The 16980-nt window shown below is 40.8% G+C and overlaps 1 protein-coding gene across 1 annotated transcript in view; it reads left to right on the plus strand.

The window, feature by feature from the left end:
- The window catches only part of LOC311287955 (globoside alpha-1,3-N-acetylgalactosaminyltransferase 1-like), a 59281-nt gene extending 42773 nt beyond the window's left edge, over positions 1-16508 (plus strand). Inside the window, exons 6-8 of the mRNA XM_084405082.1 lie at positions 12521-12550; positions 12664-12801; positions 14365-16508. Of these exons, the coding sequence (XP_084261208.1) occupies positions 12521-12550; positions 12664-12801; positions 14365-15055 (859 nt within the window). The 3' untranslated portion in view covers positions 15056-16508. The remainder of the gene's footprint in view (positions 1-12520; positions 12551-12663; positions 12802-14364) is intronic.
- Positions 16509-16980: the final 472 nt, after the last annotated feature.

A 16980-nucleotide genomic window follows, 5' to 3' on the forward strand; every position in this document is an offset into this window, starting at 1 on the left:
CTGACATTTTCTTCTAGAATGATCATTTTTATCAAGCTCGTATATTTAAGTTCAGTAATTTCACTTAAATAGCAATGAAAATAGGTTATATTCATTGCTATTTAGGTGAAATTACTGAACTTAAATATACGAGCCTCGAAATACCCGCACTTCTGAGGTACTTTTTCCATTATTATTATTCCTCACAGCGCTGCGAGACGGTGTAAACAAGTAATGATCTGAATAAACTTGTGTTTTCTCGAGCTGATATGGGGGCGTTCACATTTTGCGTGGATTGCCTCAGTCATTTGCGTTTGAATAGCGCGCGCTCTCCGTGGGCGGAGTCACATTACAAGTAATTAGATGAGATGAGAACGACTGACATCTCGCTCTTTTCTTACAGATTACATGAACTGAGAATATTTGTTTTTTATATAAATTACTTCATTTAAAAGAAGAGAATTCAAGCTTCATGCCTGTGTGTCTGTATGCCTGATTGACTGAGAATTCGCTGAGTTATTGTTCATTTTTGGACGCGTTTCAGAATGGACTACACTGACAGAGAGAAGGCAGAACTCGCTTCGTGTTTATTTTTCTTTATTTGGCAAAAAGCACAACACTTTGTTTTTATTGTGAGTATACACAAAAATAATACACATTTAACAGAATCGATTGATGTATGAAACTTGTTTGTAAAATCAAAGTCAAAACAGTATTTCGGGTCTCAATTCAACTGATAAGGAAAAAAGCGAGCAGATCACGCCGGCGTGATTGCCGACCTCAGAGGGTTAATGTAACAGCCCCTTCGGTGTCCTGAAACATCCTGGCAGGAAACAACCGAATTGACTGTTTTTGAACCCCCCTCAGAGTCTGACGTTGAGCCAAGAGCTCGCTGAAGACCGCTGCGCCCCGAGGCACCAAGGGTGGCGGGGTTGGCAGAACGGTCCCCTGAGGACCCCGAAATGGAACGGGCACCGTGAAAAGAGGTGAACACCGCTCCACCCCGGCTGGGGCTGTCCTCAATGGTCTGACGTTGGTGACGAAGCCTTCTTCGCCATAAGAACGGTCCTCAGATCCGGCTTTGGCTTAGAAGACTTCGGCTGAGAGTGACGGCTCGTTCCCCATGGTTTATTAGGGGGAGCCCGAGATGCGACACTCTCTTTTTGCTGTGCATGATATGAAGTGCTCTGTTGAGGATGCTCACGCCCAGCATCATCGGGGGCTTTGACTCATCGAGGGAGAAACTTTTTAAATGCCTCTGACTGTTTCTTAGTTTCTTGAAAACGTTCAACGACCATATTCACTGAGTCGCCAAAAAGACCAGATGGTGAAATAGGGGCATCTAACAAAAAAGCTAGATCTTTTTCCTTTTTTTTTGCTAGATTTAGCCATAAATGCCTCTCAGCAGCTACAAGGGCTGCCATCTCCTTTGTAGCTCTGAGAGAAAGATCTGTAGTCCGACGAAGCTCTCGAATATCATCAGGACTGACTCCCTCACTCTTGTCAATATCCCCCAACAGGTCTGCCTGATAGGCTTGGAGCACTGCCATGGTGTGCAGGCAGGCTCCAGCTTGACCCGCTGCTGTATAAGCTTTGCCCACCAAACTAGATGTAGTTTTTAGCGGTTTAGTGGGCAACACGGGCGCTTTCAAGGACGATGCTGACCCGGGAGACAGACAGCTCGCGAGCGTCTGTTCCGCCGGGGGCATCGACCCATAACCATATTCCTTCAGTCCCCTTATATCAGAATATGTGTGCACTTGGGGACTGAAGAGACGTGAAGAATATGGCTTATTCCACGATCTACATAGCTCACTATGCAGACTGTAATTAGACTGTAAAAAGTGCTCGTCAAGCTTGCTTTTAGGACGAGCGCCTTTTCTCTCTGCTGGCCAGTCAATCTTTAATTTGTCTACAGCACGAGTTATCACCTCCACTAGCTCATCATATGCAGGAGAAGAAGATGGCGAATCTTCTTCCCTTATGTTTGTGTCCTCGGAGCTAGAGCACTGAAGCATGAGGCTCTCTTCCAGGGCGGAAGAAGCCGCAGGGCGGGCTTCCGACACCGGCAAGAGAGCACTGGATCCCCCGGGTAAGGGAGGAGATAAGGCAGAGCCCATCTCCAACCCTGCCGAGAGATCCATTTGCGAACCCCAGGTCTGCATTCTCCGTGCTGCCTCAGGAGCAGCGGGTCCTGCACCCCGAGGTTCGCGAGCCTGACCACTTTCATCAAACAAGGACAGGCGGGAGCGGAGGATGCGGAGCGGGAGAAGCTCACAATGCTGACAGTCAGCCCCCTCGAAGGCTGACATAGCATGCTCCACTCCCAAACAAACTACACAAAGATCGCCTTGAATAGTTGAAGAGTTCAGATGCAAAACCCTCTAAGTGCCATCTGAAATTTTCTTCTTGAATGATCATTTTTATCAAGCTCGTATATTTAAGTTCAGTAATGTCACTTAAATAGCAATGAAAATTACCTATTAATTGTCATTTAAGTGAAACTACTGAACTTAAATATATGAGCTTGATAAAAATGATCATTCAAGAAAATTTCAGATGGCACTTAGAGGCTTTTGCATCTGAACTCTTCAGTTGTTTCGCCATGACTTTTAGATACGTGGCAGACAAACAATAAATATACAGACAGTTTTGACATAGAGCGCTTTGCTGAGGCACAAAAGCTAGCGCCGGTTGCACCGGATGTGCTTTTATCCTTTCCTGGTCATGAAGTCACCCGCCCGTGACGCTCATTCTTCCTATTAAACTAGTAGACATACGTGCTTCAGACGTAATCACACGGAGGCGTTCCCAAAGCGACGTTGACGCATCGCGAGTTCCCTCGAAACGGAACCAATGTTAGCTTAAATATATACATGTTAGCTGACTATACATATAACACTATGCTCAGATCATAATATTGTACAGATTATTATCATGTATCAGGCAATAGCAAAGCTAGTATTGGACCCTTACCTGCATGTGTTGTGTCAGCCATTAGGAGACATTATAAAGGCTTTAAATTGCCCCATTTTGGTGACAATGAATAAAAAAATCACAATCACAATTGTCTTACTGTATAAAAACTTTATATGTAGTGTTTTTTTTTTTTTTTTTACTTTATTTTAACAGGGAACCAGACTGAGACCGAGAACTCTTTTTCAGCTGAGCCCTGTGAAACATATAAACATATACAGGTGCTGTTCATAAAATTAGAATATAATCAAAAAGTTGATTTATTTCAAGAATTCAACTTAATAGGTGAAACTAATATAGTATATAGACTCGTTACATGCAAAGTGAGATATTTCAAGCCTTTATTTGTTATAATTTTGATGATTATGGCTTACGGCTTATGAAACCCACAAAATCAAAATCCCAGAAAATTAGAAATTAAGAAATGTACATTAGTAAATAAAGATAACAATTTTGTCATTTACAATGCACAAAATACCATAGTATAGCCAGGTCCATCTCAGAAATTGACTTGTAGTTGCCAGTACACTCGAATATGATTCATCAAACCATCCAAGACCTTTACAAAACAAACAGATACCGCTTTAACCACAAAGAGTAACAACTGTTGAGCAAAAATGTATTCAAGTTTCCCTTTCCAGGGCTCTGTCCACCAACAATTCTTGGAATAAGGACCATGTCATTCTCATCAAGGTCCTTTAAATTATTTTTAAGTAAATAATTGGTGCTGCAAATGTGTCCCCTGCCCCTGAGATTTATTTTATAGATTGTCATTTACCTTCAGACAAGAAATGTGACTGTCATCCACATGTTTCTTGTTAGTGAAGGATCGCCACCAGAGAATGTGTGCACCTGTAAAGCAGTTCCACCAGAGCTGTGCAATCCTTGTGTCAAGAATCTAAAAGAAACATTAGATTACAATAAAATGTTGAATAATATAAGAAGTACATATAGGAGGTTCGTGGACAAACGGCCATACAAATAAGCTGCCACTGGACGCATAATGACTCGGAGGGATCGTAGAGTGAATTGGGATGACAGACTGATGCCTCTTATTTAATGGTCATTCGAGCCTTTTTCGATCACCCTCGCAGGCTCCCCTGAGTCTGTAGCAAGTTTCATCCCAAAATTCCACTGTCCACAAAGCCACTATTTTGTACAATGGAATAAATTCTACATGGGATCTCCATATCTCAGCTCTGGAATGCTCTAGAGCAGGGCTATTCAATTAGCTTCATTTGAGGGCCGGATTATCAAATCGAAAAGTTTAGATGGGCCGGTGGGTTGGTTTGGGGGTTTAGCTTATTTATTGAAACATAACAGTTTCAATAAATAAGTTAAAGTAACCCTAAAAAAGTGTGGTATTTACGTGGAAATGTGGTACCCAACAGTATGCAGATATATAAATCCATAATTAATAAAAACTTGATAATTTACAGCTGTGTACAACTATTTTCCTTGGAACAAATTAATTATACAAACGCATAGCTGTTGGTGAGAAATAATAATTATTTTATTTATAATTGATATGCTTAAATGAAAATATTCTGACAGTGAGACTTGATAAACACAGGCTACTCACTCCCAGTGCATAAAAATGCCTAAACACAAGTTAAAAACTATATGCACCTTTACAAAGAAACTGACATAATTTCATAACAAACATTAATTATATATTCCTCTACCCACCTAATAAATCTAATGCAATATAAACCACTATATCTACTATTATACTAATATATATATATATATATATATATATATATATATATATATATATACTATTGTAAGAAAAAATGATGTGGACGTCGAAGATCTCAAAAATGAAGTTTATTACAGTATAGCAGTGGCAAGGTACACAAAGCACCTTGGGTTCACCGGCGTCAGAATGAACCCAGAACATCCAAATCTCAAATCTTTTATCCTGTTACAGTTTTACCACTCTTAATGTAAATGAAGTTGCTCTTGTTCAACAGCTGTGATCTGTATTTTAATGAAGTTGTGACACCCCATTGTCTGAGAAGGTTCTCTGTGTCCCACACCCAGTCCCATTCTACAATTGACTACCATTTGCTCAGGATGTGATCAACCCAAATGGTCAAAAAAACAATATAACTTGACTGCCTTAATCTCTATGATAATTAAGCCATTTTGGGGATGAGCTCATTCTAAAATATATTTAGGAGTGGAATCTGGGTCGAGGCAGACAACAATTTATTACACTATATTTATTTTTATATATATATATATACACTATATTTATTTATTACTACATAGTATTCAATATAAATATTGCACATTTCTGGCCAACCCATGGTAAATTACTACAGTACATTCATGGTAAATGTTTGTAAAGGTGGTTACGGGATTTAAAGTCTTCTAATTTCGTTCATGCCACAATGTTTCTCCTGCTTTCCTCATCAGTCTTGTTGGGAATGTTGAGGCTGTTTCATCCGATTTAATACTAGTTAAATCATCAAGTGATTTGTGGTTTGTAACAGATATGTTTCTGTCGAACTGAAACGCTTCCCACTGGTTGTCGCAGCGCTGTTTAATAATAGTGACCGGGAGTAAACCCAACTCCATGCTGGGCTGTGTTGAAACAACTAGTGAAACAAATGAAAACAGCCCTATTTGTTGTTACTGTAGCCTACTGACCGAGAAACCGCTTCAGATGATTCAGTGACGGAGCGGTCCGAATGAATCCGAGTGCGTTTAGAAAGAATCGAACCAAAATAATGATTCATTCACGAATGATTGGTATCACTGGTTCATTCGACATAAATAACTGCTAAAATATTCGCACGTAAAACGTTTCTCAGGTCAATCGGAGCGAGGATCAAACTAAATTAGCCACACCGCCAGGAAAAGAGGAGGAGGGAGGTTGGTGCCGTCGGCGGATGGAGATGATTGGCGGACCGCCAATTGAATAGCCCTGCTCTAGAGCCTCCAATCTTGCACTCATGTCTCTAGAGCCTTCCAGAGCTGAGAAATGAAGATCCCACGTAGCATTTATTACATTGAACAAAATAGTGACTTCGTGGACAGTGGAATTTTGGGATGAAACTTGGTGCTACAGACTCAAATACTTTTTTAGACTAAAATAGTTTTTATCATGACAGGAACTTTAAATAAAATGTCTACCAAACAAACTGTCTAAAGCCACATTCAATAGATTGCAGGTAGGATTGTGTCCAATTGCAGCTTATTGTTTGAACGTTTTCTGGAAACCGGGACTAACTAGAGGTATTACAAATATGTCTTCAATACAAAAATTGGATCAAATTGAAATTCTAACGTCGTCATTCAGCCATGGGAAACTTTTCCTCTGTGGACACAGTGTCTCGAAATCTTCAATTGTGGCCTAGCATCTGAATGAAAACTGAATGAGTGGCCACTTTCTGTCGGTTTCCTCACTCAAAATTCTCATATAAATTTCCTAGAAAAAATAATGCTTTGTAATTGTCTTATAGTATTATTGTCACGTGTCAGCGTTTGTTTGGACTTATATTTCATCATTTAATAATTTCACATTTAATCTCCAGATTAATGTAGAAACAACATAAAATGACTAAATAAAGACAGTATATTTTAAATACTTGTTTAATGACATCTTTTTATGAATGAAAGCCAGTATCACTGATACTAATACAGCTACTGATGTCTTAAATATGACCCCCCATACCACCAACAGGTAGGAAATATACAGAAATTGAATAAAGCGATCAAACACTCTGCACAGCATAATTTATAAAGTAAATATAAATGAATCCTTATTAAAGCTACAAAAGTTATTTAGTTAAGAGCAGTGAATGATTTTCTCTGTTCCCTTTCAGTCACTCACGTTCGACGTAGTCGACGTGTCGACTGATTGGTATCACGCTTAGGGAGCCTGTCATCTTCGAGTACTGTTAAAACGAGCCAATGCACATTGGCGTTTGAGATTTGCATCTCACACTTCGCCCGCGGGTATAAATACGGAAGTGGATGCACTCACCAGTTGTCTTTCGCTTTGGAGCCGATCGGTCTTCATGTCGATGTCTCTGAAGAGTGTTGTTATATTACAACGAGCGAGTGTGTCGGTGCTTCTTCAGGAAGTCTCTACCGGTGCTGGTGGTTCTACAGCACGAGTGCAGCGGTGGTCACAAACTTTCTGAGCTCTCAACTGCTGTTTTAACAGCATCACATTTCTGTGTTTGTCTGATGGCCGGTTGAGGGCGAAGAGAGTGAGTGTTTCACTGTTACAGGCTGTCAGTGTTGCTGCGATCATTCCCCTGTGTGCTCCGGCACTGGTGAGTTTTCCATTTCCTGAAGGAGCAACATGGGTGCGTTTGTGTCTTTTTCAAGATATCATTCTACCCGTGCATTTCTGGATGCGATTGTTCCCTGTCCCCCTCTGACGGTCACATTAGTTGCATCACGTGTTTGGGATTACAGCATGCTGAAGCAGCTTTTGTGGATAGTTCTCATTACGGGAACATGACTATCGTGGTATTGAGATTGAGACTCGCCTTCGTCCGCGAAGGTGGATTCCCCATTACCACACCCCACCCTAGGGTGCCATAAGGGATGGGTGATCAGAGGATCATAGTGATGGCTTCCCCACCCAGTAACCAATCCCTGTGGGCCCCTTACTCCTCTATCACACTGCAGCCGGTGGAGCTCCGCACCAGCCGTTTCATTCGGTTCCCTTCCAGAGGACAGGATGCCGATTGCAGCATCGGAGGGTGAGCTGAGCTCTGGAGAGGGTTTCTCGGGGCGGGCCGCGCTGGTTCTCAGCCCACCGCCCAAGTGCCTTTTCTTTCCCGAAGTGCATGGAGAGCTTGCCAGGTCATGGACGGCACCTTTCTCTGCTTACAAAGCCTGTGGGCAAGCCGCTTCCTCTTTGCATGGCATGGCGTTACTACAGGTCTATCAGGCCAAGGCACTCATGGACATGCACGAGGGTAGCCTAGACCATGCGCTCATGAGTGAGCTCCGCACTGCAACCGACTTGGCTCTCCGGAGCATGAGCGTTGCGGGTTGCACGTTCGGTCTATCGATGTCCACCCTGGTGGTCAAGGAGCACCATCGTTGGCTGGTTGATATGGCAGATGCGGACAAGGTTCGTTTCCTGGACTCCCCAATTTTCCAGGTTGGGCTGTTCGACGACGCGGTGGAGAACTGCGCCCTGCTAAACCAAGTGGCAAGTGCAAGACCAAGCGTCCCTGATACAGGCCACGCAGGGTACAATCAGGTCGCTTTTCCCTAAAGATTGGCCGGCCACAGGAGCATGGAAGGCTGCTTTGGCGAATGTATACACTTTGAGTGTGGAGGGGGTCCGGTCCGCATCCAGCAGCTCTTGGAGAAAAGAAAGTACCAGTGGTACTTCACATGAATATGGGTCAAGGTTCCGAGCTGAGCACCAGCCGGTGAACACTGACCACTTAAGGGCGTAGAGACATCTTGTGAATGGAGCTCTAGCCTCAGCAATAGTGTTAAAGACTCTCTCCGGGAAGTCCCTGGATACCCGTTGAGGGGCCATACATGGAGGGCACACAAGTCGGGACGGGGGTGCCAGACTGTCCTGTTCGCCTGCGTGAGGAGGTCCTTCCTCAGCAGAATAGGCCAGGGAGCTGTCTCTAGCAGCTGCATCAACTCGGGGAACCATGTCTGGGTCCGCCAGAGAGGGGCTATTAAGAGGACTGCACACTTGTTCTCCCTGATCCGTTCGATGACCTGAGGGACCATCGAGACCGGAGGGAATGCGTAAAGAGGCGGGTGCGTAAATTGAAACTGGCCCGTTGTTTGCAATCAGAACATCTCCATCCGCCTGAACTGAAGAAGCATGCAAGCTATTTTCAGGGGTGGTCCGGGCACAGCGAGACCGGCCCACTTCTCTTTCTTTCTGCTGGATTAGGACGGCCTCCGAGCCGAGGCTCCGGGTCCAGCGTAAATTTAGGCCGGGGACCCTGGTGCTTTGGAAAGGGGAAGTGGTTGGCTGGTTTAAAGTGCTGGCTGGTTTCAGTTGCTGGGCGGGACTGAGAGACCTGAAGCCGAGCTGGAGCGCTTGGGAAGGAAGTGTCGCATGGCCTACGAAGACTTCTGTGCTTCAGTGAAGCGCTCAGCAAAACCCTTTACCAATGGGCCGAAGAGACCAGAGGTGGAAACCGGGGAGTCCAGGAAAGCAGTTCTGTCTGCGTCCTTAATCTCTGTGAGGTTAAGCCACAGGTGGCACTCTAACGCCACCAGGCTGGCCATGCTCCATCCAATGTCAGGTCGGTGGCGCTGCACAGATCCTTGAAGATCTAGTTTTCCAGTGCAGACTCGTCCAAGGAGCGGAGGAGTTTAGCCTGGAAAACTTGAAGGACCGACATAGTGTGCAGGGCTGAAGCAGCTTGATCAGTGGAAGCGTAGGCTCGGCCAGCGAGAGCTGAAGTCGTTATGCACGCCTTAGAAGGATGTGCCACATTAGACCTCCATCCAATGGCGGTGGGAGGGCAAAGATGTGCAGCCACCGCTTCCTCCAGGTGGGGGCAGTTTCTCATACCCCCTTTCCTCTGTGCCGTCAATTGTTGAGAGCGTCGCTGAGGTTGAAGTACGCAGGCGGACCGAGTAGGGCATGCGCCAAAACTTTGTGAGCTCCTGGTGGACCGCGGGGAAAAATGGAGCTGCCCGTTGGCAAGGGGCCTGTTGGCGCCCCAACAGGAACCACTCATCGAGGCGGCTTCTAGCAGGCTCTTCCGGTGTAGACCAGTCGAGACCCAGCTCTTCGACGGCCGGGTGAGGACACGGAGAAGCTTCAGGAAGCTGAGCAGGAGGCTGCCGGTCGCTGAGCTGCTGCTGCAGGTCGCTGCGTTCCGCTGCCGAGCTGTTCAACGAGAGAGAGGCTTCTTGTCCAGAGAAGTCAGCGAAGAGATGCGTCGTTCGCTGAAGGAAATTAAATCTGATTCCAATGGCGAAATGGGCCGCTTATCAGCTGCCACGCATGCGTGAGGCGGGAAGCGTCCTGATAGGTTTGCTCGTCCTCGCTGCTTCGCCATAGGTTCGTGCAGTTGCCGCAGCCCAGCCAATCAGCGTGCTTAGACAGCCTGCACTGTGCTTGCTGTGCAGCTACATTGCGTTTTAAAATAAAGGCTTCAATATTCTCGAGAAAATAAGTTTTCCTATAGCGTATAGCTACAAGTGTTGTGCCTGAACGCGTTCATTGAACGATAATTCATGAACTCGTTCATATTTTGGGTGAACGTGAACTGAACGTACTGTATTACTGCCTGATGAACGTTACTGTGAACTCGTTCATTCTGGTGTCTGTGAACGGCACGCTCTCTCAGTTTAACTTCGTTCAATAGAGTGCCAGATTTCTGTAGAGCCTTCCAGTCGAAAACCCGTAAACCGGCCTTAATATGTAGCGGAAAAAACACCCAATCTGGCAACACCAGCCACCAGTGTCTACTGACTCTCTTGTTCGATCTCGTTCATTAAAATGATCAAATCTTTTTTCGAGTCATTTCGTTCATTTAAGGGGCTTTAAATGTTATACTATTAACTGGCAAATTCCCAGAACACATCCACCTACGCAATCTTGATCATATTCTGAATTAATAAATCATTATAATGCCGGTAAAAAATCGTTTACAGGGAACATAAATAATTACTTTACCTTCCAAGTCTTTCGTTCATTTGTCATGTGACAGACGCAATGAATGGATCGTTCATGAACAACTCATCACTTACGTTACAAATCAAAACAAAAAGCAGCAAGGAGGCGTCGTATGATCATTTAAACGAGTTTAATGGCAAGGTCGGTGAGGATGGGAAAAATCTGACGCATAGCTTCAGTGTTAAAACTGATAAAATAATTGTCTGTGGTTCTATATGGGCTGTGGCAATCATTTTGAAAAATAATATCTCGCAGCCACATGGAAAAAAAGAACTATGAACTAGTTCATTTTTGGAACTGTGAACTTAGTTCAAAATTTTGAAGTATGAACTATGAACTGAACTAGTTCATTTTAAAATTTGTGAACTGAACTTTGAAGTAGTTCATGTAGAAAGTGAACTTTCCCAACACTGATAGCTACGCAATACTAGTGAACCGTTCTCGAAAGGGAACTACACTTTCTTTTTTTTTGTTAACAACTGTTTATTGAGTTTTCTTTTTTAAAGTCAAGAAAAACAGAAAAACAAAGCAAAAAGCAACTATACAAATCTAGAACCCACCCCATCCCACCCCTGGTAGACTTCAATAAAATCAAAATCAAATACAAACATAGAATGAAGACGTAAATAAATTGTGTTGACACAATATCAAAAGCAGCATGCCATAAATTCACAGTCTTAACATTGGATCCATGTATACAAGAAGTTGAGAGTTCCATCGATATAATGTCCAATAAAGACACTGTCCATGTTCGTCTGTCCATTGTGTGAGGAGGATTCCAGCGGTTAACTAACATTTTTTTTTTTGCCACTGTGAGAGCGGTTAACAGTAAATATCTTTATTGAATGGATAAGGTAAGGTCCCTTAAAATCGTTCAAGAAAAAATTATGTGGGGTAAATATCAGTGTCCAACAGTCCTGTGAGAGCTGGGTCCAAAAAGGTGAGAGAGAGGGACAGTCCCAAAAGAAGTGCAAGTACGTGCCTAGAGATCCTTGAGAACAAAGATTACACGTGGGAGAGGAGGATAGATTCATGGAACTACACTTTCTACTTATACACGTATTCTCATGAGATCACATACGGATTTCTTAAAGGGGAAGCGTCATGACAACGGCATTTAGATGTTTGTGTTTCTATGAACTCTTGCTCAAATGTAATACATTTGAACTTATTCATACATGGATTATGAAACATCATATTTATTATCTCTGTTTTTTTTGTTGGAATATTATGAATTTCAGAGTTTATATTATATGTATTCATATAAGCTGGTGGGTTACACTTGTGTGTTGGAAACAGGATTTTATTCAGAGCCCAGGGAAAGCAATCCACTCAAATCACTGAGCTTTTGTTTTACAGAAGTTATGTTTATATGGCGGCTTCCGCTAAAAAACGTTTTCAAACTGCAACAAACTGTTATGATTTGAGGAAGTCATTGATCTAGATTGTCTTAACACTTTGTAAATTGACAAAGGAAAAGAAAGGGAATCTCTTTTAATTTTTCCTAAATTCTGTTTTTACTTTACCAAAATTCTGGTTTGCAATTGACTTTTATTTTAATTTTGTGCTAATGTTATAAATGTAATGGTATTGTATAGTATTCTATTCAGAAAGAGTGGCTACAAAAGACTAAAGTGTGTGGGAAGGTGCTGAGGTATTAAAGGGCAAGACTGTAAAGAGCATTTAAAGTTATCGTTAGATCTTTTATTTGATAGGTAACTGGTTTTGGTGTAATGCCCTGCAGAGTTGTAACAATAATAAAGTCAACTAAGATTTACGATGTTAAGATCCAAGGTCAGCCCACTGTAAGACACATCATCTACAACAGACGTTACAAAATGTTGAATGACAAGTTTTGTTTGTAGATAATTACAAGACATCACAACTGTTCACAACTGAATTTTTTTTTTTTTTTTTTTACAGGCTTTCTTACAACCAGCCCAGTGTACTGGGGTAAGAACATTTTTATACATATATTTTTTCTTTTATACTACTATGTATTTGGATTTGGATTTGATGCATATGTGAATATCACATAAATGTGAATTTCCTCATTTAAAAAACAGTCCAGATGGGCAATTTTTTCCTGTGACACCATGGTTGGCCCCAGTTGTACGGGAAGGAACTTTTGATCCAACATTGATTGATTCAATCTACAAACAACAAAACATCACCGTAGCAACTACAATCTTCGCTCTTGGAAAGTAAGTATATATCTCTCCTATCTCTGATCTTCATTGACTTAAATTTAAACAATATTAAATAAACCAGAATGCCCTTTCAGCAATGCTGATGCTTATGTTAACCCTCTGGAGTCTGAGCGGTTTTCTGGGCCCTGGAGGTGTTCTGACATGCTCTGACATTTGTGCTTTTTTCAGTTATTTATAAACATGTTAATGGCAAAGGTGTAAATTCACTCTATATAGCACAAACAGGGCTACCAAAATATGTGATCACCATGCATGTATATTTTTGAATTTTTAAGAGAATAATGTTTATGCGTGGTTATTGAAAAAAATAAAAATGAAAGTTGCTGAAATAAGACCAGAAAACTCAAAATAAATATGTGTCAATAAGACTTTTGACTAATGGATGTTGTCGCTTCGAGTTCTGGCTTCAAAATTATGTGAAAATAGTCTTGCTTTATCGTTCACATAAAACAATACATTGATTTAAATTGATGTAAAACAGGTTTTGCTTGGAAAGCCAATATGCGAGGGGGGCGTGAACGAGGAGTGGTTTACACCTGAGAATACAATGTCCCACCCACTCTGCATAATTAGCCATTCATTCAGGTGTGACACTGACTGAGCCACAATGCAAGGACAAAAGATATATTTAGAAGAAGACTTATATTGACCATTTAAGATTTTGCTTACATCTATCTTGTAAATATGTATTGCTATTTTATTAAAAAGGTTACAATTACAACAATAATTACAATTTCAACAATATTTCAAGTGTACTCTTTCTTTGTAAAAAAAAAAAAATGATTATAGGCCTACATTTTATCTATGTATTCATTAGTTTGAATATAGCCAACATTGGAACAGCTAACATCTTAGTTGATGACTTTTTTTCGACAAAAATAGTATTTTATATATATAGAAATTGCTAAACAAAAGCTTATTTGATGTGGCAGTATATTCTACAGTAAAAACTGTACCCAAATCTAGTCAACAAAATGTTGTCTTTCATATTTCGCCTGACTGTAACGTTGTTTTTATGAAATATTAGGGCATATAAATGTTAATTTGCAGTTTAATACGTTGCTTATACAAATAGCCTACATTTTATTTCAACATATTTCAGTAAATTTTTACTCCTCTCAGTATAGCAATACAGTTTGCTAAAACATCATCATTCATTCACACACGCGATTTAAATTTAAACTGTCTTTTTGCAAGCTGTGGTAAACAGCGCGCATCTCTGCCGTTCATTCATTCATAAACAGAAACCCGATTCACGTGAGAAGGGAAAAAACTTACTACAGTATTCCTCAGCTCGCTCCTCGATATACCCGCACATCTGAGGTACATTTTCCATTATTATTATTCCTCACAGCGCTGCGAGATGGTGTAAACAAGTAATGATCTGAAACTTGTGTTTTCTCGAGCTGATATGGGGGCGTTCACAGGTTTGCGTGGATTGCCTCATTTGCGTTTGAGCGCGCGCTCTCCATGGGCGTGTCACATTACATTTGAATGAGCTGTTTTTTTTGCCAGTTTATTACTTTACAATTTTGTCACTCTCCCTCTGTTTTTCAGGTATACACAGTTTCTTAAAGATTTCCTGGAGTCTGCAGAGCAGAATTACTTTGTTGGATTTCGTGTGCATTATTATGTGTTCACTGATCAACCAGAACAGGTTCCTGCAGTGAAACTGAGTGAAGAACATACTTTGACGGTGTTGACAGTCCCTAGTTCTAACAGATGGCAGGATATCAGTTTGAGCAGGATGGCAAGACTAGAGAGACTGATTGAAAGCCGACTTTTCAATGAAGCCGACTATATTTTCAGCCTTGATGTGGATTCAAAGTTTTATGGTCGCTGGGGGGTGGAGACTTTGAGTCGTCTGGTAGGTGTCATACAAAATTGGTATTATCGTACGCCTCGTGAACAATTCACATATGAACGCCGACCAGAGTCTCAAGCTTTCATTCCTTATGGTGAGGGTGATTATTATTATGGCGGGGCTGTGATTGGTGGCTCGGTGAAAGACGTATATCAGCTTGTTAAAACCTGCCGGGAGCAGCTGGACATTGATGCATCTAAATCCATTGAGGCAGCATGGCAGGAGGAGTCTCATTTGAACAAGTACTTCCTTTATAACAAACCCACTAAACTGCTTTCACCCGAGTATCTGTGGGATGACAGAAAATCTAAACCAGAGGAGATCAAAATCGTTCGCTTCTCCCAAGTTATCAAAAACTATAATGAAATTCGCCCAAACCCTTAGCAGCTGTTAACTGAAAACCAGCCAAATATTTTTCCATCAGCTGCACAACATGTATGCTGCCTGATGGATGAAATATATATTATCTGACTTATTTTTTTGCTTCACTAAAGTGCAAAGAGCAGCTTCCCAGCTAACAAAAAATATGTTCTTAGAATGGTTTGCTAACAATCCAATTAGGTTATGAAAACGTTATTTCTGAATGTTTTTTAAACGTTGAAAACGTCCAGTTTTTTTTTTTATGTATTAAGAATGTTCTTTCTTGGTTAATGTGAGCGTTAAAAGAACATTCAATTCAGTCATTTTGAAAATGTAATGAAAACGTTATTTCTGTAAGTTTTCTGAACGTGCAAACAGTTTTCTGAACTTTTTTTTTTTTTTTTTTTTTTACGTATTAAGAACGTTTTTGGAGTACCTGGAGTGCTACCCACTGAGTCACTGCGCTGCCCTGTTTCTACTTGTGTTTATATGAATTCAAGTGATCAAAATTTTAAAATGATCAAATGTAAGCAATTAATTGCTTACAGCCACAGGTCTGGATTTCAAAGTAACAGTATTTTTAAGTACCAAAAACTGTGTTGACACATTTGTCCAGAGGGTTTACAGTTTCTAAGTGCATAAAATATTTGAATAAATACATATTTGAAGTTTCTAAGTGCATTAAATATCGCTCCTGCATCACATTATGTAAACGGAATTTATGACAAGTGCAGATGCTGATATCATGACAGTCTATCCATAAACACAGACCTCTACTTTCCAGAACGTGGATGTTTTGAATGTTTAAAAAATATTCAGAAATAATGTTTTCATAACAATTTTCAAAGTGATAGAATGGAATGTCCCTTTAACATTCACATAAACCAAGAACAAAATGTTCTTAATACGTTAAAAACGTTTTCAACGGGTTTTTTTAAATGGGAATGTTAGAAAAACATTCTAAGAACATATTTTTGTTGTCTGGGAATGTTGTACTAAGAATGTTTTCTCTCAATATTACGAGAATGTATTTTAAGTATGAAAACATTATAAGACTTTTCAAAACCATTATTTTAGGAAGGTTTTTTTCTAACATTTACATAACTTTTACATAACGTTAGTGATTAGCTGTTTCCTGGGTTACTAATCTCAAATGCTGGTTAAAACGCAATCAGCACTTGCATAGGTGAAGGGGAAGGCAAAGAAAGGCACTTTGCATCTAAAAAAAAAAAAAAACTGGTGAAAGATTTGCATGGTATATGAAAAAAAAAAGTTAAAACCTTATCTAACATTGGGAGTGATGTAATTCTTATTCCCAAATTACAAATATTTGTACTTTGCAAGAGATTTTTTCACACTTATTTTCTTTTTTATCCCTATGGGTTTGGGTTTCATCATATGTCAGTTTGGTTATATGTGTTCTGTCTCTGATGTATGTGGAAGGAATGTCACTGTGATCCATTAAAGAGTATAAAGTTCACTCAAAAATGTAAATTCTGTCATTATTTTCTTCACTCTTATGTTGTTCCAAACCAAAGTCCCTGTGAAGCAGTGACCGTGAGAGGAAAGTGTCTTCACGTTCTGTTTTTGCTGAGGAAAACTACAGTGTGATGAGGGGTGAACGCAGCAAAAACTTTACAGTGGATGGAAAACGAATGCAAATAATAAGCCTCGGTCTGAAGAAAATGCAAAGTCACGCGTGTAAAGTAGTGGGCGCCGCTCAAGCAAACATTTCAGCTGATGCCATTCTGGATAACGAAAGAATAGGATGCAAGAGAAAAATGTTTAACACTTACTTTACCAATAAAAACAAATAAATCTATAGTAATTTTTGCTAATCTGAATCATTGAAGGTCAGAAGCAAATACATTGGTCAATGAAGTGAGATTAAATGCAAAAAATGTATGCTTTAGTTAGCATACATATGGGGATGAGTTTTTTCATTTTCA

Source organism: Rutilus rutilus (genome assembly GCF_951802725.1).
Source record: "Rutilus rutilus genome assembly, chromosome: 3".
In the NCBI taxonomy this organism is placed as follows: Eukaryota; Metazoa; Chordata; class Actinopteri; order Cypriniformes; family Leuciscidae; genus Rutilus; species Rutilus rutilus.